This window comes from Sardina pilchardus, chromosome 3 (assembly GCF_963854185.1).
Source record: "Sardina pilchardus chromosome 3, fSarPil1.1, whole genome shotgun sequence".
NCBI classification, from domain to species: domain Eukaryota; kingdom Metazoa; phylum Chordata; class Actinopteri; order Clupeiformes; family Clupeidae; genus Sardina; species Sardina pilchardus.
This window is the reverse complement of record NC_084996.1, coordinates 40,160,233-40,187,661: the sequence shown is the minus strand read 5'-3', so window position 1 is coordinate 40,187,661 and position 27,429 is coordinate 40,160,233. Positions and strand designations below refer to the sequence as shown.

The 27,429-nt window shown below is 40.0% G+C and overlaps 1 protein-coding gene across 3 annotated transcripts; it reads left to right on the top strand.

Annotated features, from left to right (window-relative positions):
- On the top strand, nucleotides 1–27,429 carry elovl1a (ELOVL fatty acid elongase 1a). 3 transcript variants are annotated; one of them, XM_062533294.1, is made up of 8 exons: nucleotides 1–140; nucleotides 14,225–14,306; nucleotides 14,484–14,674; nucleotides 14,778–14,858; nucleotides 17,957–18,013; nucleotides 20,152–20,257; nucleotides 26,568–26,707; nucleotides 26,817–27,429. In XM_062533294.1, exons 2-8 carry the CDS (start codon nucleotides 14,246–14,248, stop codon nucleotides 27,126–27,128), a joined length of 948 nt encoding a protein of 315 aa, XP_062389278.1. In that variant the 5' UTR covers nucleotides 1–140; nucleotides 14,225–14,245; the 3' UTR covers nucleotides 27,129–27,429. The 3 variants fall into 3 exon arrangements, with proteins under 3 accessions (XP_062389278.1, XP_062389279.1, XP_062389277.1); XM_062533295.1 differs by lacking the exon at nucleotides 1–140 and adding an exon at nucleotides 13,124–13,293; XM_062533293.1 differs by lacking the exon at nucleotides 1–140 and adding an exon at nucleotides 13,124–13,303.

Below are 27,429 nucleotides of genomic sequence, written 5' to 3'. Positions count from 1 at the left end.
CCCTAGAGCAATATGTTGGACTTGCATTGCTTTAAGGCAGTGCAGGTGCAAATCTAAGGATGAATGTGCTTGATATCATCAAGAAGCAGGGCAATGTGTTACACCTGTGATAGTTGTTGGAGTAGGCATCACATTAAAAGGTGAGAAGCAATTAAGTTCAAATACTTCGTTGTGCTACTAAAGGCTGGCTTACATTGCACGATTTTGGCCTGTTTTAACAGTCGGCGACTAAACTTCCAAAATCGGATGGGAGTTGTAGGCTACTAGAATCGCAGCGCGGTCCCGTCATCTAAATCGTTTAGTGTAAGGTGCCAATCTTATCGGTTTTAAGTCCGTCGGAGTCAGTCTTTTTCTAGTTTTGCCGTTACGACAATATCAAACATGTTTGATATTATCGGAAGTCTTTTCAGTCGTGCCTCATGCAAATAGTGACGTGAACATTAAAAACCAATAGTAACCTCTCGCGAACACGAAAACAGGAAGGGGCAAAATAGGCGACAGCTGTAGCCTATATGATTATTTGTTATTTCATTTCTTATTAGTCGGCTGTTCTACGTGACAGAACAACTCTATATCTGTTAGTGATGTCACACATCAAACAATGCTGCAGAAACGCGAAAAAAATACTTTGATATGAGTAGGCTATCATGTGAGTTCCTGTTAATGATTAGGCTACCTGTAGCCTATTGCACGATGGAAATAATTTGAAGGAATCTAGCAGCAGTCTTGTAAATAGTGACCCACAGTCTTTGCAAAATCCTAATCTGAGACTGGCCTGTGACTAGACTGTGACTGAAACCTCAATGAATTGTCTTTAGATGTGAGAGGGTCTGAGACTGTAGTTTTTCAAAAATCTTTTCCAAATCTTTGCAAAGTCTGGCAATGTAAGGTAGGCTTTAGATGTGAGAGGGTCTGAGACAGTAGTCTTTCAAAAATCTTTTCCAAATCTTTGCAAAGTCTGTCAATGTAAGGTAGGCTAGGCTTAAAACAGCAGTTTCAGGTATCTGTACTTCACAGGAGTATTTTCTCAGCAATGTTTCTCCTCTCACTCCCTGACATTTTAACAGAAAAATATGTACTTTCTACTCTACATATCCAACACATATGTAGAGTAGAAAGTTACTTTCCTTTTAGAGCATTTGAGGGAATTATTATGAAGTTATCAGTTATTTTCATTTTGCCTTGTTGCACTTTCCAGATAAAGACTGATATCAACCTTAATGGATGGTACAAGGCCATCACACAAAGGTACCAGGGGTGTCAAAACAATGGTTACAATGGAAAGCTTTGCTTTCATGTATCTTTTACTTTACGCTCTCGATCACAATTCCCTATTGTTACATGGACTGTTATGTGTAGGTTATCCTTTATTAGGCCTTTAATATGCCTTTATTAGACTGGTGTCTAATCTGGCAAAATATTATTTGGTCACCGCTATCTGAGATTTATGGCTCCCATTGGCTCCCATTCATCCCAAAAACTATATTTCCAAAATGTGCTCAAACTAATGCCAGTGAATTTTTACAGCAACCATATCACTTTGATAATAAATTACACTTTTATACAAGATATATACAGCTAAAAAAACAGAAATCTAAATCTGCTAGAGCAATGTAGATGAATTTTGTGAAATTATCATCTCCTGAAAAAGATTTACAATATGGCCACCAGATAGAGCCATTTCACTGCACCTCAGGCCTTGTCAGGTGCCATCTGCTGGCCATGAAATATTTAATGTCTGAATGTCTTACTGTCTGTTTAAAGGCAAGGCACTCTTGTAACTCCTTACCAATTATTCTTCTAATCCATCTGATCGATTGTGTTTTTCTTTTACTAAACGATTTTGTTTATTTATAAATTATGTAAAAATTCTGACATTCTGACTTTATTATTATATTGGGTGGTTGCTGTCAAAGTTCACCGGCATTAGTTTGAGCAGTAAGCACATTTTCAAAATGTTGTTTTTGGGGGGTGAATAGGAGTCAATAGGAGTGGTATATCTCGGAGCAGTGGCCAGTGTATATTTTGCCTGATTGCATGACACCGGTCTTTATTGGGTACAGTTGCACATCATGCTTGGAAACTGTCTCCAGTGCCTAGGAGTGCCAACAAATTACTGTTGTATCACTGTAAAAAGTGTATAAGCACCAGTGGAGATGGATATAAAAACAATTGTGGGGGGCATTTTCACATTTTGCAAGGAATTTCATTTTCCCCTCAGTAAACCCGATCAAGTCATAAGCCCTTTTTCCATTAAAATGTTAATTCGCTTAAAAAACAATGCACATCAAAAGTTAGTGCGACACATGTGATGGAAAATGACTTCTATCACTCTAACGTCGGTTTTGTCGTGATAAGTTAATTCGCTCGCCAGGGGTGGATTAAGGAGAGTTAAACTGATATACTGTAAATGTGATGGAAAAGGTTTGTAGCGATATAAGTTACTGTGACGCCTGCTCAGAATGTTTACAAAGTCTGCGCTAAAATCTGAATTCTATCTCGCGCAAGTCATAAGCCCTTTTTCCATTAAAATGTTAATTTGCTTAAAAAACAATGTGCATCAAAAGTTAGTGCGACACATGTGATGGAAAATGACTTCTATCGCTCTAACGTCGGTTTTGTCGTGATAAGTTAATTCGCTCGCCAGAGGTGGATTAAGGAGAGTTAAATTGATATAGCCTACTGTAAATGTGATGGAAAAGGTTTGTAGCGATATAAGTTACTGTGACGCCTGCTCAGAATGTTCACAGTCTGCGCTAAAATCTGAATTCTATCTCGCGCATTCAAAGACGTTGAGCTCACAATGGTGTACTATTTGCTACCTTTAATAAATTCGCTAGAAGTGTTCATTCGGAAAATCATCTAGCGCAGTAGAAATATGCGCATTAACAGGGCTCTTGTGACATCATTTTGATTCGCTAGAATTGTTCTTTTGAATGGAAAACCGTTTGAGCACTTCTTGTATCGCCTAAAATTACATCGACTTATGAGTTAATTCGCTTGAAAATCTTATGGAAAAAGGGCTATAGGCCTAGTCAGAAATAAAATTAATGAGAAAGGGAGAAATATAAAAGGTATATTTTTTTATTTTATGTTCAGCTCTTCATTTTTAATTACTTTTAGAAAATGTAACATAAGACCACTCTGACATTGGCCTTTTTCTAAATGATCAAAATAACAGTAGTCATTCTGACTTGTAAACATAATGGACCTTAAAGCTATCAAAGTACCAGACCCACTTCAGGAATAACTGAGTCAAAGTCTCATGTCTTCATTGAATCACCTCAAGAAAACAGAAGTGCCTCAGATTTATAGAGATCAGCTCACATTGCCATTGCCCACATCTATCTATAACATTTCAAACACTAAAAATAATAGGCTACTTTGTTTTGTCATGCCGCCCCCTCTGTGGGTGAAAACATGCTAACATCACACATGAAAGTCAATGGGCTAACTTGCTAGCAGAACACAAATGTTTTCCCCCACGGGGGGGATGGTAACCACGGTAACTGGGGGCGGTAACCAGGATTATGACAAGATGCCGTCTGTATGTATACTGCTCCATTGAGATGTGTTTAGTATTTTCCACCTGTATCAGTTGAAACATCCCCCATAATCTTGCTATCACCAGACTAAGCTCAATCTTTTGATTGATCATTAGTCTGGGGAGTCAGCGCTGTATTTCTACTGCACAAGAGGCATAGGGGAGCGCTGAGTCGATTGAGACATGGGGCAATTGATACACAGCGATTTCCTCGAAAACCATGCAAGCTTGAGCCGTCAGATTTTGACACTACGTCCAGCACATAACACCATACCAATCCTGGCAAAGCTCGTGAAATTACGTCACTCCATTCAAAAGTTATTAGCGGGAACCGGTTTTCGTCTACGGTAAGTAAAATCTTACATGCGGTATTTTTTTTTGTGATCAAAAGTTGTATTTTGGGTGCCATGCAATAATAATATGCTCAAACAACAGATGAATTCGTACTTAAACAGGCCCTAAAGTATGCAATGTCATAGTTTTGAAGTTTAGAGGCAAAACAGGTTAAGTGTCAGTAGTCGCTGCAGGTTCGATTGGTACAGCTGTTTAAATGTCCTCTAACCCGGAAGTGGCCACATTATACAATCAATATCTGTATAAATCACCAAATTAATAACTGTTTTGCAATGAACAACAACTGATGAGTTAACAACGACTTATTTGAATGAACAACATATATTTTGAATGAACAAAACATGTTTATGACATGAATCCACAGATATTCAGCGAAGTGAGGGAAACATTATTACATGCGGTAGATTTTTTTTGTGATCAGAAGTTACGCACGGGACAAAAATATTTGTTTGACCTATTTATATTGCGAGAAATTATGTGAAATTTTCGGGATGACGAATACACTAATATGTTGTCCGATATGCTTCATAAAAACTAAGGTAAGTCAGTAAGGTCAGTAGTTTCTGTTTAAAACCTGAATCCTGTTGTCAACTTACTTTCAAAGTTTGAAAACAGCGCGATCATCCAACATATGTGTTAAATTACACTTGTAACTAAGACACAACACATGTGAGTTGTTGATCACATGATAAAAATGTTTGTGTACATAACGTAATCTTTGAAAAGATTGTTTAACTGAAAAGTGTCTCAATTGACCCGGCGCTCCCCTAGTTCAAATGACTCTATATATAACAAAAGTGGAACGCGCCTATAGTGATGGTCAAAAGTATTGGCACCCAAGTTGACTAAACAAATAACAAATCTTTTGGAAATTGATCTTAATGCCTTAAGTAAAAAAATGAGGAAACATCCCTGAAAGTTCATTGAGGGTCACACAAAATTAAATGTTTAGAGGACTGTTAAGTCGGTTGTGGCAGAGGAAGAAGGCGACACCAGGCTTAATGTTCAGGAACGTTTACTGAAGTTACGTGCATCATTACAGTCAGGAAAAACACATCAGCCTAGCTTGTCCAGACATGCATAGGCTACAACACTAAGCACTAGAACTTCCTAACTACGGTGGCCGGCATATCAAAACTAGAATAGTGCAATTCCTAAGTACTAAGGTGGCCAGCAGATCAGAACGACCTCAGTACATAACAAGGACGTTCCCAGAGCAGTTGCTTTTAAGAGTTAGTCAGTTGTCTCATTTATAGGCTATTATTCTTGCTGTTTAATGTAGGCTAAATTGCTTTGACCGATTTGTTCATTCTCCTCTGCGAAGAGTTATCCTCCATCGTAGGCTACCAACATCTCAGTTGTATTCTCAGTTATGAGATTTTGAGGGGTCTGAAAAATGACTGTTACACTGAATACTTTTCGTTGAAAGCAGCAGGAGCACTGACAGTGATGGTCCATTTCTGATGTCATATCAGTTTTTCCAGACTCTTCTCATGTAGTAGCATTTTATTATATGAAGTAATCAATATGAGAACTCCCTAACCCCAAAGAGACAGGAGACCTATTGCAATTAACAAGAGACACATTTGTACAGAGACACCCTGATAATTTACCCTGATTTCCGAAGGGATGCAGGGTGAAGCCAATGTTTTTTTTAACCCCCTCACTCCTTATTCTCCTCCTTCTCTTGAGATTTGGTAGGGTGAAATTTGCTAGATGTTTTGCTGTGTGACAAATATCACATGGGAAAACACTCAAACAATTACAAGCCACATTCTGTCTATAATGGGATGCTGCTGCTGCTGCCCTTCTTGTCTTTACACATGTATTTTTGCCATTATGATAAATAGGTCTATTTGGGGAAAAGTTATTTCTACTGTCTACCTTTCATAGAATGGCTGGTCTTATACTGTGTGTATACAGTGTGTGTGTGTGTGTATGTATATATATATATATATATATATATACAGTACAGGCCAAAAGTTTGGACACACCTTCTCATTCAATGAGTTTCCTTTATTTTCATGACTATGACTATGAAAATTGCAGATTCATACCGAAGGCATCAAAACTATAAAGAACCTAGAATATAAGACATGTTTTCAGTTGTTTCACATTTTTATGTTAAGTATATAATTCCACATGTGTTAATTCAAAGTAGCCACCTTTTGCTTTGATTACTGCTTTGCACACTCTTGGCATTCTCTTGATGAGCTTCAAGAGGTCACCTGAAATGGTCTTCCAACAGTCTTGAAGGAGTTCCCAGAGATGCTTAGCACTTGTTGGCCCTTTTGCCTTCACTCCGCAGTCCACACGGTGGTTGGAACCAAAGATCTCAGATTTGGACTCATCAGACCAAAGCACAGATTTCCACTGGTCTAATGTCCATTCCTTGCGTTCTTTAGCCCAAACAAGTCTCTTCTGCTTGTTGCCTGTCCTTAGCAGTGGTTTCCTAGCAGCTATTCTACCATGAAGGCCTGATTCAGGCAGTCTCATTTTAACAGTTGTTCTAGAGATGTGTCTGCTGCTAGAACTGTGTGGCATTGACCTGCTCTAATCTGAGCTGCTGTTAATGTGCGATTTCTGAGGCTGGTGACTCGGATGAACTTATCCTCTGCAGCAGAGGTGACTCTTGGTCTTCCTTTCCTGGGACGGACAGTTTCTTTGTAGCGCTTGATGGTTTTTGCGACTGCACTTGGGGACACTTTCAAAGTTTTACTGGCCTTCATTTCTTAAAGTAATGATGGCCACTCGTTTTTCTTTACTTAGCTGCTTTTTTCTTGCCATAATACAAATTCTAACAGTCTATTCTGTAGGAATATCAGCTGTGTATCACCCCTGACTTCTGCACAACACAACTGATTCCCAACCCCATTTATAAGGCAAGAAATCCCACTTATTAAACCTGACAGGGCACACAATGTGAAGTGAAAACCATTTCAGGTGACTACCTCTTGAAGCTCATCAAGAGAATTCAGAGTGTGTGCAAAGCAGTAATCAGAGCAAAAGGTGGCTACTTTGAAAAACTAGAATATAAGGCATATTTTCAGTTGTTTTACACTTGCTTGTTAAGTACATATTTCCACATGTGTTAATTCATAGTTTTGATGCCTTCTGTGTGAGTCTACAATGTCAATAGTCATGAAAATAAAGGAAACTCATTGAATGAGAAGGTGTGTCCAAACTTTTGGCCTGTACTGTATATATAAACCTTTTGAAATGTAGTAAGGAAAAGTAGCCTACTGTCACCCCCTCATAATTTTATTACAACCAAGACAATGTTGGGTTTCTGCCACAAGTATACAGTGGGCGTTGGTTGACATTGGCCGCTTTCAAGTGAGAGTCTCATGAGACCTCACGCGTGAATCACGTGTATTTTATTAATTTTTCCCAAGTGAAGCTGCAATGACCCAAACAACCACCAGGTGAGCAGGGTTAGGAATGTCGGCATTTACCACTAGCCAAACAATCCAAAAGTGAATTAAATCCCGAAGCAAGCTGAACATTTTTTCTGATTTTAACAGCCTAGTCTCACGATAAAACGTGTTATTGTTTATGAAGGTGTCTTCTGTTGGCCTATTGTATGAAGAGGCATCTGGCTGTTTCGTTTAGGTTGGTTTTGCTGTCACTAACGGTTTCATAAGATCACGAGGCCAGTTTCCACTAAAAGCATAAGCCTATGTCCTTGTGTTCTCGTTTTTGGGTCAATTCATACATTTTATTTCAAATGTGCGGATAGGCTGATGGTACGCTTGTTTTTATGCTGGCAACAAAACAAAATGGTTCACGAATGTTATTCTTGATTCTAAATGCGAGAAAGAATTAAAAATAAAATGTCCCATTTTCCGACGCACCACAAACCTCTTGCCTATGTATACATTAGGCTATATGTTTATTTGAAATGTATAGCTGGCTGTTGTCAAATTTGTCAAATTGCCTAAAATAGGCCTACAGGAGAAACTATTACCCCTTTTCCACCGACGCGGTTCTGGTGCTGGTTCGGAGCCAGTGCCAAGTCTGGAACCGGTTCTTTGCTTTTCCACACAAAATAACCTGGCTCTGGGCCAGGAAAACTGGTTCCAACTCAGCACCAACTTTGAGCTGGACCAGAGATAAGAACCAGTTACATCAGCAAATCAGAAGCTTGCGTTGTCCACAGAGGCGGGAGTAACAAAAAAAAATCTGAAACAATGGCGGCAGCTCCGGGGGTCGTAACTGGAGATATTCAATGTGAAGGTTTCTTGACCACTTTTAATGGCTAATTTTGATATGGTTTATTGTTTATATGCGACACACATGTGTCCCGGACACACAGATCATTGCAGGTTGCTGTAAGCTCCAGAACGGTAAAGTTAGATTGTTAGCTTGTTGACCAAAACATAGCAACCTAGCATGCTGATATAACTACTGTGGTGTTTCTGGTCAGGCTAACGTTAGCAGCAAAAAAAAGCAGCGTAGCATGGTCATAACCATAACAACGGGTGCTAATCAAGTGCTAATGTTGGCTAACATGCTTTTCTAGCGACTGCAATAAATACACATGCAACATAGGGCACGTCCGGTTTTATTCCACAAATGGATACAGTGATACAGTTGAACTCTCTCGACATTTGAGCTTTTTGTGCTCAAAGTTAATCGTAATAAGTTTTTCCACCGCATCTCCATTTCTGCTGGTTGTTTTGGGATACAAAAGCGCACGTAAACAGTGACGTAGCAACGCAGCACTACTCTTGAACTCAGTCTGTGGAAAAGCGAGCTGGTTCTTGGATAATCGGCAGGTAGCACCAGCACCGAACTGGCACTAGCACCAGCCCGGAAACAGCACCTGGTTCGTGGCGGTGGAAAAGGGGTATATATGGTTTATGCTCTCTGTGGTTTCATTCCGAACCGAAAGCAAAGGAGGGAGAATGAATTACGAACGTTTCACTTTTGCATAAATAATTCCTGAACGGTTTTGATCAGGCGGGAAACAATTAGGCACCACACACATCTTGTCTATTTAAATATTCTATTATTTGGGCCTATTATAAAAGGTAGGACTTTTTCGTTAGAAAACAATTTCATTTGAATTATGGACTGCCTTTGAATGAAGTTTGATCGGACTTTCAGTTCACAGAAGAAAGTTTCAAGACGCTAAGAAACACATGTTTGCCCCGTTGCATTAACGGTGACTTAATTTATTTCAAAAGGATATGACCTCATGAATCCTATGTTTGTTTGTGTGTTCTACTTGTCTTTTTGATCTATAATGATTATAGGGGATGCATCTCAGTTGTTAGATTTGCACATAATATGGTCACCCGCGGTTATGGGTCAAGAAAACATATTTTTAATGATATTCGGGTCATGTTTTGGTCGGGTCGGTCTAAAAAAATATGCCGTTCATTTTTTGTCATTTATATCGTACATAATTGTCTTTAGAAGAGGAAAACATAATTTGCAGCATTCCCACTGAAATGCGATTCTATTCCCCATATTTTGTCACGAACATGTATGCACTTGTTTCTGCGTAGGCAGACCCTCGGCTACACTTGACATGCAGTCGTGTTCTGTTCTCAGAGCATATGCTTTCTTTGTCTATGATCTGCAACTTTTTTCTCGAACTGCTGGCCTCCTCGATTCGGCTACTGAGCAGCGAAGTTGCTGATGCCATGCGTGCTTCTCAAGTCTGATCATTTGCAGCAAGATCGAATGGTGGAACCATGGACTGAAAGACAAATTTAGTGTCCCCAATCAGGAGATACTTCTTAATTTAATGTCATCAAGGCATATAGCCTACAATTGGTATGAGCATGCAATGTGTGTCCTTGCGCAACTTATAAAGTGGCTCGTTGGAAAGCCCCACGTCTGCTCTTTCGTGCAATAAAGGTTTCATCTCGCTGCAATTTATAATCGCGGAGCAATGACGCACTCAATCGGGCTCTATGGGTTTTGGTTTTGATTTTTGTTTTGGTCCATTGATGAAGACGTTAATAAACTTAATAGTAATAGGCCTTCTGTAATATTCTATGCCTGCATTTCATGCTTGGGAGCCTCAACGCATTCATGTGAGGTAGGGCTGAAACAGAATTTGTATAGGAAAATCCTTCAAATAGCCTAATCAAATAGCCTAATTTTTTGATGAATGACACGGAACAAAAAAAGGTAGGCCTAGACTAAATGCATGTTTCCCAAATTCTGAGCAATCATAGGCTATTAGGCCTATATTGTTTACATGCATGAGATACCAGTTTTGCATAGCTCAATGACGCTACGACTAAGTTAGACTAATTTTTACAATAAGCGCGTCGGGTACAGTATTTCATTAGATAGAGTATATTTCATTCCCCTTTGGTAACACACAATGCTGAAACATCTATATTTTCTGTCTCACAGCCTAATGCCAGTAAAATGTGTCAATTATGCAATGTTGATGGCATTAGTATTCATGTCAAAATGACAATTAAAAAATATTGTCTTTCTCTTTTGGCTGAAAACCCTTTCAACATGCTTGCCTCTTTCGTGAAAAATAGGTGCCTCTCCAATGAGCCAATTTCACAGTGTCCAGGTGTCTGGCCTAGGTGATGTTAATGATGCCTTAATTGGCAGGGTAAAACATCTTCCTGTTTCTGTCTTTCCTAGACTGAGCTGTTCAAGAGGAAGTTAGTTTACACAGTGGCGACATCTTTTGAAATAGGCTTATTGTGTCGTTGGCACATGGTTGCAGCTGGGCTCGAGCCATGCCTGAGATGTGTGTCTCGTGCAAAAGCAGTGCACAGCCCCTAACCTGCTAACATGAACACAGACAGATAATGGCCGGGTTTCCCAAAATTGTTAAGAAGCTCTTAAGTGCTAAGAACTTCTTAGGAGCGTTGTAAGAATGTTCTAAGAACGCTCCTAAGAAGTTCTTAGGACTTAAGAGCTTCTTAACGATTTTGGGAAACCCGGCCAATGTTAGTTGCCATGTACATGCCACACATCCGATATGAATCGGACTTGAGGCACTGAAGAAGGTTAGAAAATAGTACGATCCACATTACAGGTGTCTGAAATTATTACATTCTTCCTGGCATTATGACTGAATTGTTTTTACCTCTTTTGGGATCTACACCTTTGCTTTGGTTGTAAAGACAGTCCAGGAAATAAGTTATTTCTTGTTATTTCTGTTATTATTGGAGAATACCACCCTTAAACTCTACCTCATCAAAAAAGTCTGTTGTTACCAATCTGCTCCACTCCCCTCCATGGAAATGTATTTGTTTTTAACCGGTGAAAATACAAAGTCTTGATTGAGATCACACAAGAATGTGATGCAACAGTGCATGCTGCTGACATAAACAAAACTCTGGTATTGAGAGTTCATCCAAGCAGCAATGCATTCACAGCTGTGTCCTTGGAAACTAATCAAATGATGAGCAGTCTTCTGTCTTCCCCTGAGCTCAGTCTGCATTCTTAGCATTAGACAAAGTGGTTTCTTATGGTAATGTGGAAGAAACTTTAGGCTCAGATTAACCAGATTTAACCATGACAGAACAGCCTATTGTTATAACAATAAAACTATATGGTTTTGCTGTCTGTTTTGGAGTTCATGCCTTCTAGCCGTTGCCACAACAAGATAATTGCAATCTTGACACTTAACAGAAACTGTGTCCTGTCAGAGCAAGCAATAAAGGAATTTGAGGTTTAATTCGGTATTAATAGGGTATTTTCTCAGTGGCCATAGTGAAAGTCTTTTTTTTTAATTACATTTAAATGTAGCTCTTATTTTCTGTTAAAGCAACGCTAAAACACTTCTCCTGTGTGGCACGCATGCTATTTTTTTATCCAGCAACCAGCAGCCACCCGAAATTAACAAGCAAGCTACACCGGATCAGGCCTGAGTTTTAGTTATCCGTTATCCGTCGGCCATTTTTTTTAATACGCCTCTTCTCCTAGAGCGTTTGAGCTATCGACGCAGTTTAAACACTAAAAAATCAGGCCCGATCCGGTGTAGGTTGCTTGTTAATGTCGGATGGCTGCCGGTTGTGGTTTTTCCGGTATTCCCGTTTTTAGACCCTTGTAATTCCGCCATGCTCCACCAGAGGTGTTTCCCCATTGAAATGAATGGGGGACTGTTCAGGCATTTACATCACTGCCCCCTGGTGAGCAAGCCCACTCTTGCAGCTCCTCCACAGAGATGCACATTTCTAGTTTAATGTTGGAACCGCGTTGATAGCTAAAACGCTCTAGGAGAGGAGGCGTTTTAAAAAAGTGGGTGAAAGGAATAATAAACTAGAAATGTGCATCTCCGGGTCAGAGTTGTAATTTCGATCACACAATTTTTTGCCCAACAAAGATAGGAAATACCAAGGAATTGATTGTAAATAATTGACGAATAGACACATATTCAGACTTTATGGCCACCAAGTAGTCACATTTGCCTCCTCCTACCATGCTAGTAAATCTGAATTAACTATACTGTAGCCTGCACGGTTTCTTTGAAATGAACTGAACAATTGAATTGTGGAGAATTGAACTGATCTAATGATGTGTACAGCATGTCCATTTGGCAACTCTGGCTTTAAACAACCAAAACAACTTCCATAAAAACCAGACTAGGCTTCTATTGGGACATGTCACTTTCAAGTTTGTCAAAAGTATGAGTAATCTGGCTATTACAACATCTCTATCTCTACCCTTGACAGTTGAATTGAATGAATAGTTTTCATTCCTGTCCGGGCCCCCTCCCTTTGTCATACTGGTGATGTGACCACTCTAGAGGCTTTGAGTCTATTCGATCTGGAAAACCAGAGGAACCAGTTTTACTGGAATGCAGTGAAACTCACTGGGGCACTGTGACAGTGTGGGTGGGTATGGCTCACCCAGAGACTGCCAGTTCTCTGCAGTTTAAGGTAAAGATATGTATTCTCCATGTTGAAACCAAAGGGGAAACTCACATTTAAACAGCTGTTATACTCCTTGATCTTCGTCACATCACATTGCGCTGGTTGTGACTTTTAGACCAACTGAACACACTCTGTGCTCATCCAAACAAAGAACCTTTTGATTGTTTAATTCTAATTATGGACAAGTAGGCGCAAAAGACCAGCCCTTACAACCACTCTAGCAGCCAGTGTCCAACCAGCTCTCCAACATCCAATCACAACAGTGGGGTGGCTAGAGTGGGTGGGTCCAAAAACACTAAAACCAGGGTGTGCCCCAGAAACTAAGTGGGTGTTGGCTCCAATTTGTGTTCATCCGCTTCTCTTAAATCAAGGAGGTAGCGTGACCCTCCCTGGGTTTGTCGCAACACGACTTAGTCTTTCAGTGTTACACCTATTTCTGAACCACACAGTACACCTTTTTGTGGAGTAAGATTGCAAGGATTTACACACTCATTCATTTGGTTTTACAGCGACAATTTCTTCCGTCTTCATGTGAGTTTAGGTGAGTGGCAAAGTGGAACTCTGTTCAGGTACCTGTGGAAAAGGTTGGGAATATATTAGGAGATCTATAACAGGTGAATTTTCAACAAGAACAGTACCAATCATTGGTCACTTATCTTTGACGCTCCCTATTTCACATTCAAACCATTGTTTTTAACTAAAAATAAATCTTAAATGTATTGTTTTTTCAATGTTTCAGCTTTAAAAATTGACCTCTATACTTTACATTCATTGTGTCCAGATTTCTAATCTTCATTCCACTGGTTGAACCTGCTCTGCTGTCACAATGTTAAAGGTTGCCTAATGTTTATGCAAGATTTATAGACCAGCCTTCGAAAATATGTTACTATTCTCAAATGAATGTATTAACATAGCACCACCTCAACTGGCTGTCCTATTTTTCTATATTCTGACTCAGCTTTCATAGTAGGTTGACAATGGTCATCCAACGATTTAAGGTTTTTTTTTCTTTCACTCTTGGTCAAACCTGCCAGCAAGGGTGATTCAGGGCACAATGATTCCCTTGTAGACATATGACTTTCATTTGTAAAATTGAAGTTATTGGAGCAATGTTTTCTACCTTAGTGTGAGGAAGTATATTTTCATCTAAAATCAAATGCGTAATGAAGCAAAATGTTTGAGTTATGAGTCTCACACTTGAGAAATCGTTCAGTCATGCCTACCCATACCAGTACGATCATCCCTTATCAGTTGAACATTCTCTGGCTCAACATTTTCATCATGATAATCTGAGAAGAGGCATATTCTACATACCTATTCAGCCTATTTTCTCTGGTTGTGTTGAATCAGAACCATGCTTTTACTCTTTCTTGAAGACTGTGCTCAACCAGTTTTTCCTAGGATTGCATGTGAAATTGCCCATTTTCAAAAATTCTTTTCAGCCATATTTTCATTTTTCCAGATATCCATCCAAAAACAAAAGATGATCCAAGAGGTGATATCAAATATCTTGCAGTTCCATGACTATCTGCTCAAAAGAACGGGTAAGAGACCCATTACCCAAAACATGTTATGTTATTGTGCTTTGTTGTATTCCACTCAAGTCTTAAGAAAGGAATCCAATTCCAGTTATTGTCAAACTTTCCAAAACATATTCATTCACTGCTGCTTTCTTGCAATGTGATATATTTTATGCTAAATATCTGCTACTTAATGCCCAGATCATCGTGTTCGAGACTATCCTTTGATGCAGAGCCCCATCCAGATGACCCTCATCTTATTGGGTTACATATTCTTTGTTCTCTATGCTGGGCCACGCTTTATGGCAAACCGTAAGCCTCTTCATCTCAAGACAGCCATGATTGTTTATAACTTCAGCATGGTGGCTTTCAATGCCTACATTGTATATGAGGTGAGTGGGTGAATGTTTTCACTGAAAAAAAAGTTTTTGTATTTGAAAAATTGCATTTTGAAATTGTATTGATTGACATAACATGCTTCTTTCTTACTAATAGTTTTTGATGTCTGGCTGGGGAACTACATATACCTGGAGATGCGACATTTGTGACTTATCCAGCAGTCCTCAAGCCCTTAGAGTAAGTATAAGGTCATCTGCCCTCAAGCTAACTGGTCAATCACACTGATTTAAACAGTAGGCTATAGCCACAACTACACATGTACTTTTCTTTTGCACTCCATATCTCTATGATTATGATTATGTTTCTTTATGCAAGGCCATTGGTCTTCTACAACCAATGACATGACCATCACCAAAGATAAGGCAGTATTTGTCGCTGTTACATATCAACATTTCAGAATCCGATTATCATGTCAAAATATGTCACAGTGACAATATTATCACAACATCAATATCATTATACAGAAAGCAAACGCTTAAAATATATTACATTTATTATTTATGAAATTTCTCTCTATTCAAAAACATACAATTTTACAGTAGGCTACAACTCCCACTTTTTCTCATAAAACAAAATTCCCAAACCAGGTCAACAACATTTAAATATTGCTATTTTCGACTGAAAAGACCAATTTGAACATGAAATTCAACTAGTCCCCTCCATAAGTGTTGGCACACATGCTAAAGTTGACTATAAAGAGGAATGTAAAATCATCTTTTGGAAATTGCTAATGCCTTAAATGAAAGAATGAGGAAATAGCCAACCTTTGAGGACATCAATTTTCTTTGCCAATGAATAATGTATTGTAAATAAATACATGTTGTCCTTAAAATACAGGGGTCATAAGTATTGGAAAGCCTATGTTAACCCTACAGTATGTGTTAAAATTCCTATAGAGGCAGGCAGATTTCTATTATTTATTTATTTTTTTAAAATCTTTTGAATGCCAGTTATTTCCTAGATCCGGGACAATATGCACACTGATAAAGTCCCCTTGGCCTTTGGAATTAAAATAACCCCAAATCATCAAATACTCTTCACCATACCTAGAAATAGGCTTGGTTTTATTTCAGTTAGCCTATTAGCTGCATTGAGCTCTATGAGAACGAAACCAGCTAATAGGCTAACTGAAATAAAACCGTGCCAATCTCTTGGTATGGTGATGGGTATGTGATGACGATGGAAATACAGTAGACTAATGTCTCGGCGGAGGCAACTCTAACTGAGTTCTAAGCCTCCGACCTGCCATTATTTCCATCGAACAGGTCACCTCTTCTGCTGTTATCCCTTACTTAGTATGATCTTCAAATTCATTGTGATGCTATAGGCCAGGGGTCGGCAATTAAGTTTGGCCTCGGGCCAGATATTTTCCGAGCCATTACATAGCGGGCCACAAGTTCACAACCAAATAATGGCTAATTTAATTAATTAATATCGGAGGAGGTAAAAATGATAGGCGCGCTCTTGAAATGACAGAGCAGAGACATTCAAGCAGGCTGATGTAGGTTAAATTTGTCGACTGGTCATTGGGGGCGCTATTATATGCCTGTGTCTTTAAAGAAAATATTAAAAAAAACACCAGAAAAAACATTTCCACGCGTTGCTGTTAGCTGTCAAAAAATGGCACAATGAAAACATCTGAAGAGAAAAGTTAACAGCGAAAACAGGATCTTTAATGATGAATGGACAGAGAACTATGCCTTCATCCTCCCTAATTGTATTAATGCAAAGCCCACATGCCTGATCTGTAACAACTAACGAGGGTTTCTCTGCATGCAAAGAGTACAAGACGGCACCACGAAAGTAAGCATGCTAATTTAAAGGTTGCGTTCCTAAATAACACGCACGCTATTAATGTTTGAAACTCGTGTTTTACTTTTCACAGTTCTATGTGCGTAAATTGCCTGTTTGATGTCAGGCCTGTTTAAAAGAAGTCGTGTTTTAATTATCACCATAAGCCTATGTCCGTTGTTTGAATGACAACATGTGTTTTAGGGACTAGCTTGGAATTTGAGAACCAGCGCTGTCCACTGACTTCATTTTGATTTTGCATGTTGTGCGTTCACGCTGCACCTCGCTGCGTGCTTCACTCGTATTCAGATGAGACAAATATCTAAGCATTTAGATTGATTGAAATTCTTCTGTTCTGGAAAGTTACGTTTCAAAATAAAGAGCATGTTTGAGACTGGCAGTCCGATTTTTAAAAAGTTTTCTGGTTCAAAAGATCTCACGGGCCAGATGTTTTTCGCTTGCGGGCCGCATCTGGCCCGCGGGCCGCCTATTGCCGACCACTGCTATAGGCTATGAGCATCATCATGTGAATGAAAGATGGGAAAACTCAGAGCCATATATAGTAATTTCCTGCATATAAGCCGCATTGTGTATAAGCCGCAGGACAGTTTTTATGCAAGTTAAAAGAAACAAAATTAACACCATATTAACTGCCCTCTTGTATTAACCTCATAGCGGAAGACATTTTGCTAAATCAATGTATAAGCTGCGGCTAATAGTCTAGAAATTACGGTAGATACACAAGCTGCCCATGATGTGAAAAAATGGAACATTAGTGTCAATGGAGTTGTCGCAACTCTGTATCTATATGGCTCTGGGAAAACTTGTCAGTAGTTAGGAACACACCGTGTGGTTCAGGTTAACATGTATGACATTGAAGGGAACAAGTGAGGAGGAGAGAGAAATCACAAGGAAGTAGTACGGAAGATACACAGGCGCGTAACTGAAGCGTTCTGTTTATGATCTGCATAATTACTAATAGCTAAACATCTTTAGTAATTTACTCCATTGTTTAGATCCAAGATCCATTGTTTATTGCGACTAGTAGCCCAATTAACAGTCAGTGACATGGGGACTTCTATTTTATGTTATATGACTGTCCGTGCAGCACACCCCTATTCAATATGACTCCTAATCTTGACTGAAAGATTACAGAAGCCAGGTTTAGCTGTGACAATGTCCTGTGTACCATCCTACATATTACTCTGAATTCTATTCAGAGCCTGAAGATCATGGAGAGAGAATTCAGTGCCACAAAAGCATATTCTCTCCAACATGTAAATGGAATGGATGCCTCAATGCTGAACAGCCCATTGGTCCATTGTACAGAGAAGATTAGCACTCCACAGGAAAGCAGAAAAAGATTACAAAAATCATATATTTCAATATTCCAGTTCTGCTGGGCTGCAAACTACTTATTTAACTGCCTGCTTCGTTATACATATTTTGTGTCAGATGTTTAAGTGGTCTTTCTTTCTTTCCAGATGGTTCGAGTGGCATGGCTTTTTTACTTTTCAAAATACATTGAGTTAATGGACACAGTAAGTGACCCTTTTCACAATTCCAATTGACATACGTGACCTTCCACGGCGAAATCAGTCGCATTGTTCAAATTTTAAAAATCATAGTTATTAAGTTTTCACGAAGGGGCATAATCAACCTTCAAAACGATACCTATATCTAATGAATTGAACGTCACATTACTGAAATATAAGCATTCAAAGGAGTTGAGTTCGTCCTGTCATGGCAAGAGAGAAACGGAGAAATCTGCCTCTGAAGTTAACTGTCGGCTCAACACTCACGAACGCTTTGTAAGGTCGCCTCTACTTTAAGATTTACGGTAGCCTACTTACTTGTATTTACAACGGCACAGCACACAGATAGCTTGGTGGTCGCCAATGCGTCCATTTACCGTAAACATTGGAATAGAGCGGCGAAAACGAGACGCCTCTAACTTCCTGTTGGAATTGAATTTCTCACCTCAAGAAACTCACATTTTTAGACTAGAATAGGTAAGTTTTTCAGCGAAATGTATTCACGGCCGTACAGTGTAGACCTCCCACTGTTTCAAAAACACACCAAAAAAAATTCCACGATTTTAGCACAAGTAACATAAATAGTCATTTTTCTCAGAAACGCCTGTTGCGACAAGCGACTGGTTTTGCCGTGGAACGTCACATACAGTCTTTATCCAGCATTAGATTAGTTGTTTTTGCATAAATTATAATAAATTGGGGAAGCTGGTAACAAAGGCAGTTCGTCCTGGTTCTGACGAATTATCAGTGGGAAATGGATGATGAAAATAGTTGAGACCATGTTGAAAAGCTACAGCTGGAGTTCATTGCTCTGCTTAAAGGCGCAGTCAGGGATTTTACACCATTTCAAGCCCATTTTGTCACATTCAGTAATCATCTTTTCAGGTCTGCTAGCTGCCCATTCCATGAGTACACTGTAACAAAACTGATTTCTGTAGGTAGCCCAGGTTCCATAAATTTAAAACAAAGTGGGGGCAGCCTGTCCCCCAAACAAAACCGAAACCTTGCATGTAATTTCTCTGGGAATACTGAAGTAAGCGTGGACAGTTCCAACTTTTTGCACAGCACTAGCCTGTTCAGTTTGTCAGATAAGCTCAGTTCCATATTTACTGTCCACAACATTTGAGGTTAACACTTTCTAGAGAATTAATTTGAAAACAATAGTAATGCTTAATGTTGCATACGGTATTAGGCTGTATTCTGTTCAGATTTTATTTTAAAACAGAGAGAGAGAGAGATGTTATCAGAAAGTTACCTATTTCCGCCCATGCCCTATATTCACATTTTTACATGTATGTGTCACTTGATATTAATTTCCATACAAACCAAGATGCCAGATTCCAAAAGAAACGCAAGCGCCCACCCCATAACGGTATCTCAATTATCTCTGTACCAAATGACCATGTACAGTGACTTGAAGACCTGTAAATGATATTGTAAGGCTAGTGGAATTTTGATTTTGGGACGAGAATTCTCGGTCTTACCGTTGATGTGCCAAGTGAGTGGGTGGAAACAAGACACCCACAAGCCCAGCACCAAACTTTAGGCAGTAAAAGCTCCCATTAAGAGCTAAATCAGATTGTGTTCAAATCTACACGCTGAAAAATAAGGTTCATCAGCTATTATTTTGAATGATTAAAAAAACATCTTTGAAATGGGCGGAAATTGGTTTTACAATACAGTATATACAATATTTGTTTTTGTTTTTTTGTTGTTAGCATTGTTCGATAAGATGGTCATAATATCGGGTGACCCTTCCACATTAACGAGGCAACTTTTATCAGCATAGCTTGGCCCACCATATCGCTGGCCATCATATCATGACACAACATTACATTTGTCTGGCTAAAGGTTCCCTTGAAGATGGGTGAAAAGACTAATGTAGACTTTTAAACATCAATTCATTTTCAGACACACTGAAAGATATCAAAGTGAAAAACGTAATGCACTGTACTGAATAACTGAATGAAAAAGAATCTGCTATGTAGATAGTACACAGCAAAAAGTAATTACCAGCAACGAGCAGCAAAGTTAACATTTTCTGTTTGTGGCCAGAAGTATTTCAGCTTCAGTTCTCATTCAATAATGTTTGTTTGAATTCTATTAGTGAACAGAAATGATAAATCTGACATTTTATCCAACAGGTGTTCTTTGTGTTGCGGAAGAAACATAGCCAAATTACATTTCTACATATTTTCCATCACTCTTTCATGCCATGGACCTGGTGGTGGGGCATCACACTAACGCCTGGTAATCTACTTCTCAATATCTACCGTAAATCCTCAAATTGTGGCCGGGGTCTTTTATTTACAAAGCACAGGCCTTTATTTGGGGCAGGCTCTTATTTGAGGCAGGCCTTTATTTCCTGTTGTATAATTTTATCTTCAGACATAAAGTAAAAGGCTACACTTAGTGGGCCAACACTTTCTGTATCTGTTCAGAAATCAATTAGTGCATGGTATGCTAATAAGGAACACCATTTAGTAAATCATAATGTCAGTGTTCACAGACTTGGCTTATTGAAAAATTCTTAACACTAGAAGCGCCAAGCGCCGGTCATTTGACCGCTGACGCGTATTATTAGAAGCGCCGTGTAGGTTTGACCTAGATATACCTAGAACTGCCGGGCTGCGGTCTTTTGACCGCAGTGATTACAATTTTTTTTTTTTTTATCTTTTCACTCGATTAAATTCCAGGACCCTACGTTCTCGACTTTTCCTAAATACGCGTGTTTTGTCACCCAGAATTTTTACATGATCAAAAGCACACCGGTACAAGCTAGTTTAGAGCTATTTTGCGCTCACTTATGTGACAACACTATGTTGTCTCGCGTTCGGCCATGTTTGTCCAGGCTGCTATTCTCTTTTCTCACAGCAGATGTCGCAAGGGTTTCCTGGCTGTCAGTCGGGCATGAGAATAATATTTTACCATAAAACATATAGTTTATATATGTGCAATAGTATTATATATGTGATTTATTTTAATAACTATTTTTCATTTACATGGCATAGTCTATGGAGGCGATTTACAGTGGTAAAATGCGAGTTTGTTTTGAAAACGTTGCAACGTTCTTTTAGGCAGGCCTACATGTGTAAAAAATGTTTTCAGCTGAAATTCTTCGTAGCCTATTTATGTACGTAGGGCGCGTATGCCTACGTACATTCATAGTTGTATATCTTATCTTCTATTTGTAGGCTATCTTTTAAAGCTCAGACTAATGTATAAGCATTTTCTTACATATTTGCTGGACTGACTGAGTTACGTCGCGTCAAAGACGTATGCTATTTCCAATTCTAAAGTGTTCAAAACGTTAAGTGGTGCAGCGTTAACTCCCTTGACTGCTACGCAGGAAACCCGGGTTCACAACTCAGCACGAGCGAAATATTGTAGCTCATATTGACTGAATTCACTGACCGTTTTTCAACGTCGACGAACAATTCTTTTTTGTTAATGGTTGTTAATAACAAACTATCCGAAATAAACGGATGAATCACAATACTGTTTACCATTAACGAAAAATAATTTCGCCAGCCAATAATTTTCTAAGCCAAATTGAGCCGCCATCTGACAAACTTTGGGTAAGCCAGTTATAATTATTTTTAGATGCAAAAAGTCTATCATAGAGACACACGCGAAAAATAAACGATTCCCACTGGATACACCACATCAGTATTGTGCTCGTTGCTACGATAGGCTACACAGGACTCAGTTGCATGTTCTGTAGACATGAAGTGGCAACTAAAGCCATTATCAGCCATGAAAACTTTGGCGGCTGCAGCAGCATTTAGGTTTTGACTGAGCCAGCTAGCCAGCCACTAACTATATCAGCCAGCCGTTATTCTCAAAGCAAATGGCTTCGGGGTCTACACATAACACACTATCCATTGCAAACATAGCCTATTTGAAACCGATCATTCCCCCTCCCCCATACACGTCTAACCAGTTCACGGAGGGGGGGGGGGAGATCGTTTTGCCACGTGTGGACATGATCTAAGGCTACAGACATCACTGCGGCATTGACAACTGCCTCCCCACCCCCACCCCCTCTCTCTGCCCCCTGCATAGGCTGTAGGCTGGCTGTTTGTTGTTTACATGCAACTCGTGGAAGAATGCGCAATCATGTTTCATTGCATATGCGCATTTCAGAATGTTCGAATTCGCCAGCGTGCGTGTAGTTGTGTGAATAGAAAAGAATAGAATAGAATATACTTTATTGATGCCTTGCTCAAAAGAACTTCTGCCATAGATATATAAAGCTTTATATATCTATGACTTCTGCCATACACAGGTCGGGGATCGAACCAGCAACTCTTAGACGTAGGGGCTGAAGCTCTAACCAGTGGGCTATAGCTCTGTCTCCTCCTCAAGATGTTAAAATGTGTGTCTCAATGCTGAATCACGAATTCACATAGAAGTTAGCTTAAATTGTAGAAACAATAGGCCTATAGCTTTTTTTCAGCAGACATCGAAATGTTGCCTAGGCCTACACATTCGCAAAACGGAGAATATCTTTCACTCATCATTTTTAATTAGCCTACTTCTCGCGCCTATGCCTGCTTAACATAGCTGCTCTCTCTATCTCCCTCCCTCTGAGGTAGCTAGACCCTACAAGATGCTTCTCCCTAAATGAATGAAAATTAGAAAGTAGCCGCGGTAGCCTGTAAAATGCGGCATGAAATCCTGGCTACTGTGTAATTGAAACCAGACTAGGTTAGGCTCTTTGTTCCAGGTCCGATCATTTTCGGCGGCGCGAACATAGCCTATAGGCTACCTATTAAATGAATAGAAGTGAATTTGGGGAGTGAATTAGAACTAGCCACCCATTCATTTTAGATCTTAGATTATCTGCCCAAACCCGAACTGCGGGTTACGGATCTCGAGATCCAACAACACCGGTGTTGGGTCGACATTTTTCATCCCCCTCCCGTCGGGTCAGGCTCCTAATCACAGAACGCGTATGCCTCCGTTTTAAAATAGCCTATAAATAACATTTCTAAGTAGCATACAAAATGTAAAAACGAAATATAAAAAATGAAATACTATGAAAAAGTTGAAAGTCAAGTTTGCTTAAGGTTTGTTCAAGAACTCTTCCAGATTTTTTACCTCAAACACAAATCAACACAAATAAATGAACAGATAACTCAAACGTGCTGTATGTCATAATGAAACAACCACAGACTATCAACAACACAGTCTGACAAATTTATGACCAAACGATTTGATTCGTGCACGAAGCACCATCTAGATATCATTATGTGTAAGTAACAGCCTCCCAGTCTAAGGACTCAGCGGTCTTTTGACCGCCTCGCAGCGCTTTAAGTAGTTCACACCAGCACGGCGCTTCTAGTAGGTCGTCAAAGCGGTCAAATGACCGGGGCGCGGCGCTTCTAGGTATAAGTTAGTCAGAACGGCACGGCGCTTCTAGTGTTAGGCAACATTAACAACAGGCATGAGGCTATCCTCAGCCAGCAAAAATCAAGCTGAAAAGACCATTCATTTTTTTTAAAACATTAATCACGTAGCTTAGCCTATGTAGGCTGTGGCTAGACCTATATGTAACAGGGTGGTCAGGGCAACCACCCCATATCTGTAGCCTGACTACGCCACCCTGGGGCCTAGCGCCTCAGGGAATCTTTAGGAGATTGAGACCTTTACCGAATAGAGCGTCACAGGTTCGATTAAGCATATGGAGACATGAATTCCTTAAACACAGTATTTATTAAACATTAAAAGATAACACAGACATTCTAACAAAGGGCAACAAATAACGGAGGCAGGCAGAGCTTGCTTGAGGGGGCAGGCTAATATCAAGGGTGATAAGTTCGTACCAAACACAGCAAGTCTATGAAAGTGTCTCACACAGTAGTGCAGCTCTCCACAGCAAGCAACTCTCAGTTAACACTCAGTTACACCAGTTCCCCAGCAGGTGACTAGCCCCCCCATTAACAACACTCCGCCTGCTCACAAAAGAATGACAACAGACAAAGACAATCAAACCAAAAGTAACTGGGACAAAATCAATCAAACATCAAACAAAACTAAATGAAGACAAGACAGCAGCCGACCAAGTGTAGCAATCCGGTGACGCAGGCAACATCGCCCCTGCCGTGGTCCGGACAGGCAGGGCCCCCAGCTGGTGGGAGGCTCTGGTGTGCTCCCACGCACACCTTTTCGCAGCAGAGCCTACATTGTAGCTAGCCACCAAGCTCTTAAATAGTCTGCACAGAGCCAGTTAACCAATTAAGGTCATTGCCCCGCCCCTCGTTAGCCAAGACAGGCCAGAGGGAAGACACAGGGCCAGCAGTCAGTCTACCCTACTACATATAGCTACAAAATAAACATTTGGTCCTGTTAACATTAAAGGACAATCGCAGAACGGGCATGAGGCTATCCTCAGCCAGCAAAAATCAAGCTGAAAAGACGATTATTAAGCAAACTTCATGCAGCGCAAACTATCAAATAGCATACCGGTAACATACTAAATCTGAATGTATCGTTAAAATAGCTTGCCTGAATATTAGCATGTTCAAACCTCCCGGTAAACCTCAGCGTCCCCGCTGCCGCAGCTGTGTGAGCGCATCCCTACCTTCGGCGCATGGCTGTCCCTCTCTGAAGCAAAGGATCAGGTCGTCTTCACTCCCGTCTGTTTTAAGTGACAGTCCACAAACAGGACTTGCGGATCATTTCCTTGTCCAGTTTTTCCCAGGCGGCAGTTTACCTCCGGCAGTGTATTCTTTATCTGCGTCCCCGGCCATCCATAGGTCCTAGGCATCATGTAGACTCTGCTTAAAGGGCTGATTCCACATCACATCAGGGGCCTGGATGTGTTTAGTGCAGCCGCCCGGTATGACTGCTGTTGTAACATTATAGCCACGTTTCAGTTCAGCTTTAGTGGCGCCACTGATGTGACATCGGTATGCGTCCCACGCAAGGAGCCGTGGGGTGAAGTTGAATTTTCAGAGTGTCGTTCATCCAGCCATTCACAGAAGTTGCAATCACAGTGCTAGTTGCCTGTTGTTGCATTCGTGCCACCTCACGCACAACGATGTAAGGCTTAAGTTTAGTCCCGTCCGCTTTGGCTGCCAGGATCACAGTGAGGTGGCTCTTTTCATGGCCCATAGTTTTTAAAGCCACGCTCTTTGCACCTCGTCTGTCCACAGTTGTTGGTGACACCATGTCAAATCAGACTGCAGTCTCGTCCATGGCAATGATGTCACTTTGTGCAATTTTGTTTAGAAGCGACAACTTTGCCCAACGTAGTCAACATAGGAAACCAATTTCTCTATGAGCTGGTTGGGGTCTTTTTGAGCAACAGTGGTGCGACGTCTCACTGATAATCCATTGCGCTCAAGAAATCTCTGTAACCAGCCCCTGCTAGCTGCGAAGCTTTTGCCTCCATCATCACTCACAGAGGAGAACATTTCCATTGCTTTGTTTTTAATCATTTTTCTCGACACTCTGTGATGTTTATCGCGTACTGCAAACATCCATTCTGTAAGCCTTGTTTCCAGCTCCAGGCTAACTTTCTTCCTACCTCCACCGGCGAGTCGGGCTCATCTGGTCTTGTTGGCTAACATCAATCCATTCTTTTGTTTCTTCCAAGCTCGAATTCGTCTAGGGTCAATATCAAAGTGCTTTGCCGCTTTCTCTCCGAATGCTCTTCAGCATATTTCAACACCTTTTCTTTGAATTTAATATCAAATTTACGCCTGGGTGCCATAGTGTGGCCTACTGTTCATGCCTCATGTCTCCTTCTTGCAAAACATAACTTGAATACGGTAGCTAAACAAAAAGCCTAAACAATCAGATGCGTTTTCATAAAATAACAACTGGCCATGACTCCTTTATGAACAATAACAAATGAGCGTAGACAGCAGAAAGAAGTAGGTAGAAAGTTAAAGATATTTTTCTCTGATGTGAATTTTATTGTGATTAGGCTATTAAAAGCAGAATATTTTTGGTTTGTTTGGGATTTAATTTACTTTTGGGCCGTTTGCAAGCTCAGAAGGGGCAGCAAGCGACTGAGAGTGACGTGTAAGAGACCCATGGTGTAAACATCTTTTGGTTGGCAATTATTACCCCGGCTTATATTTGGGGGCCGGCCTTTATTTGTCCGAATCAACCACGCCCCCGGCTCTTATTGGAGGCCCGGCTATAAATAGAATCCCGGCCATAATTTGAGGATTTACGGTATGTCAATGTCAAATCAGAATGGCTAGAAACAAGTTGTTTTGTTAGAATGATTGCCGTTTTAATTTATCATAGCAGAAGCTAGTGAATCATTATATTTTTTTTTGGGGGGGGGGGGTCTATGTTAGACCTTAGACCTTCAGGACATGTCAACTTCATTTCTTGCTAATGGCAATAGTGTAACATGTAAGCATAAAAACATATTTTATCTTTTAAACCTGGAATTCATTTTACATCATATTGACAGAACATGCTGCAAGTATTCTAAAGTGAAACTAGAGTGTTTGTGTTTGTCTTACTCTTGTAATGGTTACAAATCTTGATTTCAGTTTGAAAATGATAATTGAGACTAATGCTCTCTTCCATGTAGTTGCGGGAATGGGTTCATTTCATGCCATGGTGAATGCTGTTGTCCATGTCACCATGTACTTTTACTACGGATTATCTGCTGCCGGGCCTCAGTTCCAGAGGTTCCTTTGGTGGAAGAAATATATGACTGCCATCCAATTAGTGAGTATCACACCAGGACTGAGGAGATGATCATGAACTGCTACACATTTTTTTGCATTCTGTATTTCATTTCTAATTCTTTGTCCATTTGTTTTTCTCTTCTCCTCAGACGCAGTTTGTCCTGGTTTCTGTCCACATATCTCAGTACTATTTCATGGAAAAATGTGACTACCAAGTCCCTGTTTTCATCCATCTTATTTGGATCTATGGTACCTTCTTCTTCATTCTTTTTTCCAACTTCTGGTTCCAGTCCTATACCAAGGGCAACAGACTCCCTGTTCAGAACCAAGAAAGGCAAACAACAAATGGTATTATAAGTGGTGGAGAAGCAATTGCATCCTCTTGTGATAAACAACTAGAAAATGGTTCCACACACCAATTGAATGGATTTGCCCACCAAGGGAAAGTAAAAGAAGTATAAAACTTGAAAGAAGTTACTGGACTTGATCAAAGTTAAGTATCAAAGTTTCCAAGAGCCCAAGTCTTTGTATTTCTAAATGTGTGTCAACATGGTTCCTTTTTACATGCACCTTATGCACAAGAGATGAAATGACAAAATTTGGCAGTTGATTCCTGTTCTTACCTTGTATTTATTAACTGGTCTGGGGCTATCTATTGACACTGTCTTCATCTCATGTATGAATCTCACTGTTGCCAAATGTATGTACAGTTCCATCAAAAAGGTTAGTTTTCATTTATAATAAAATGCACTGAAAAACTGA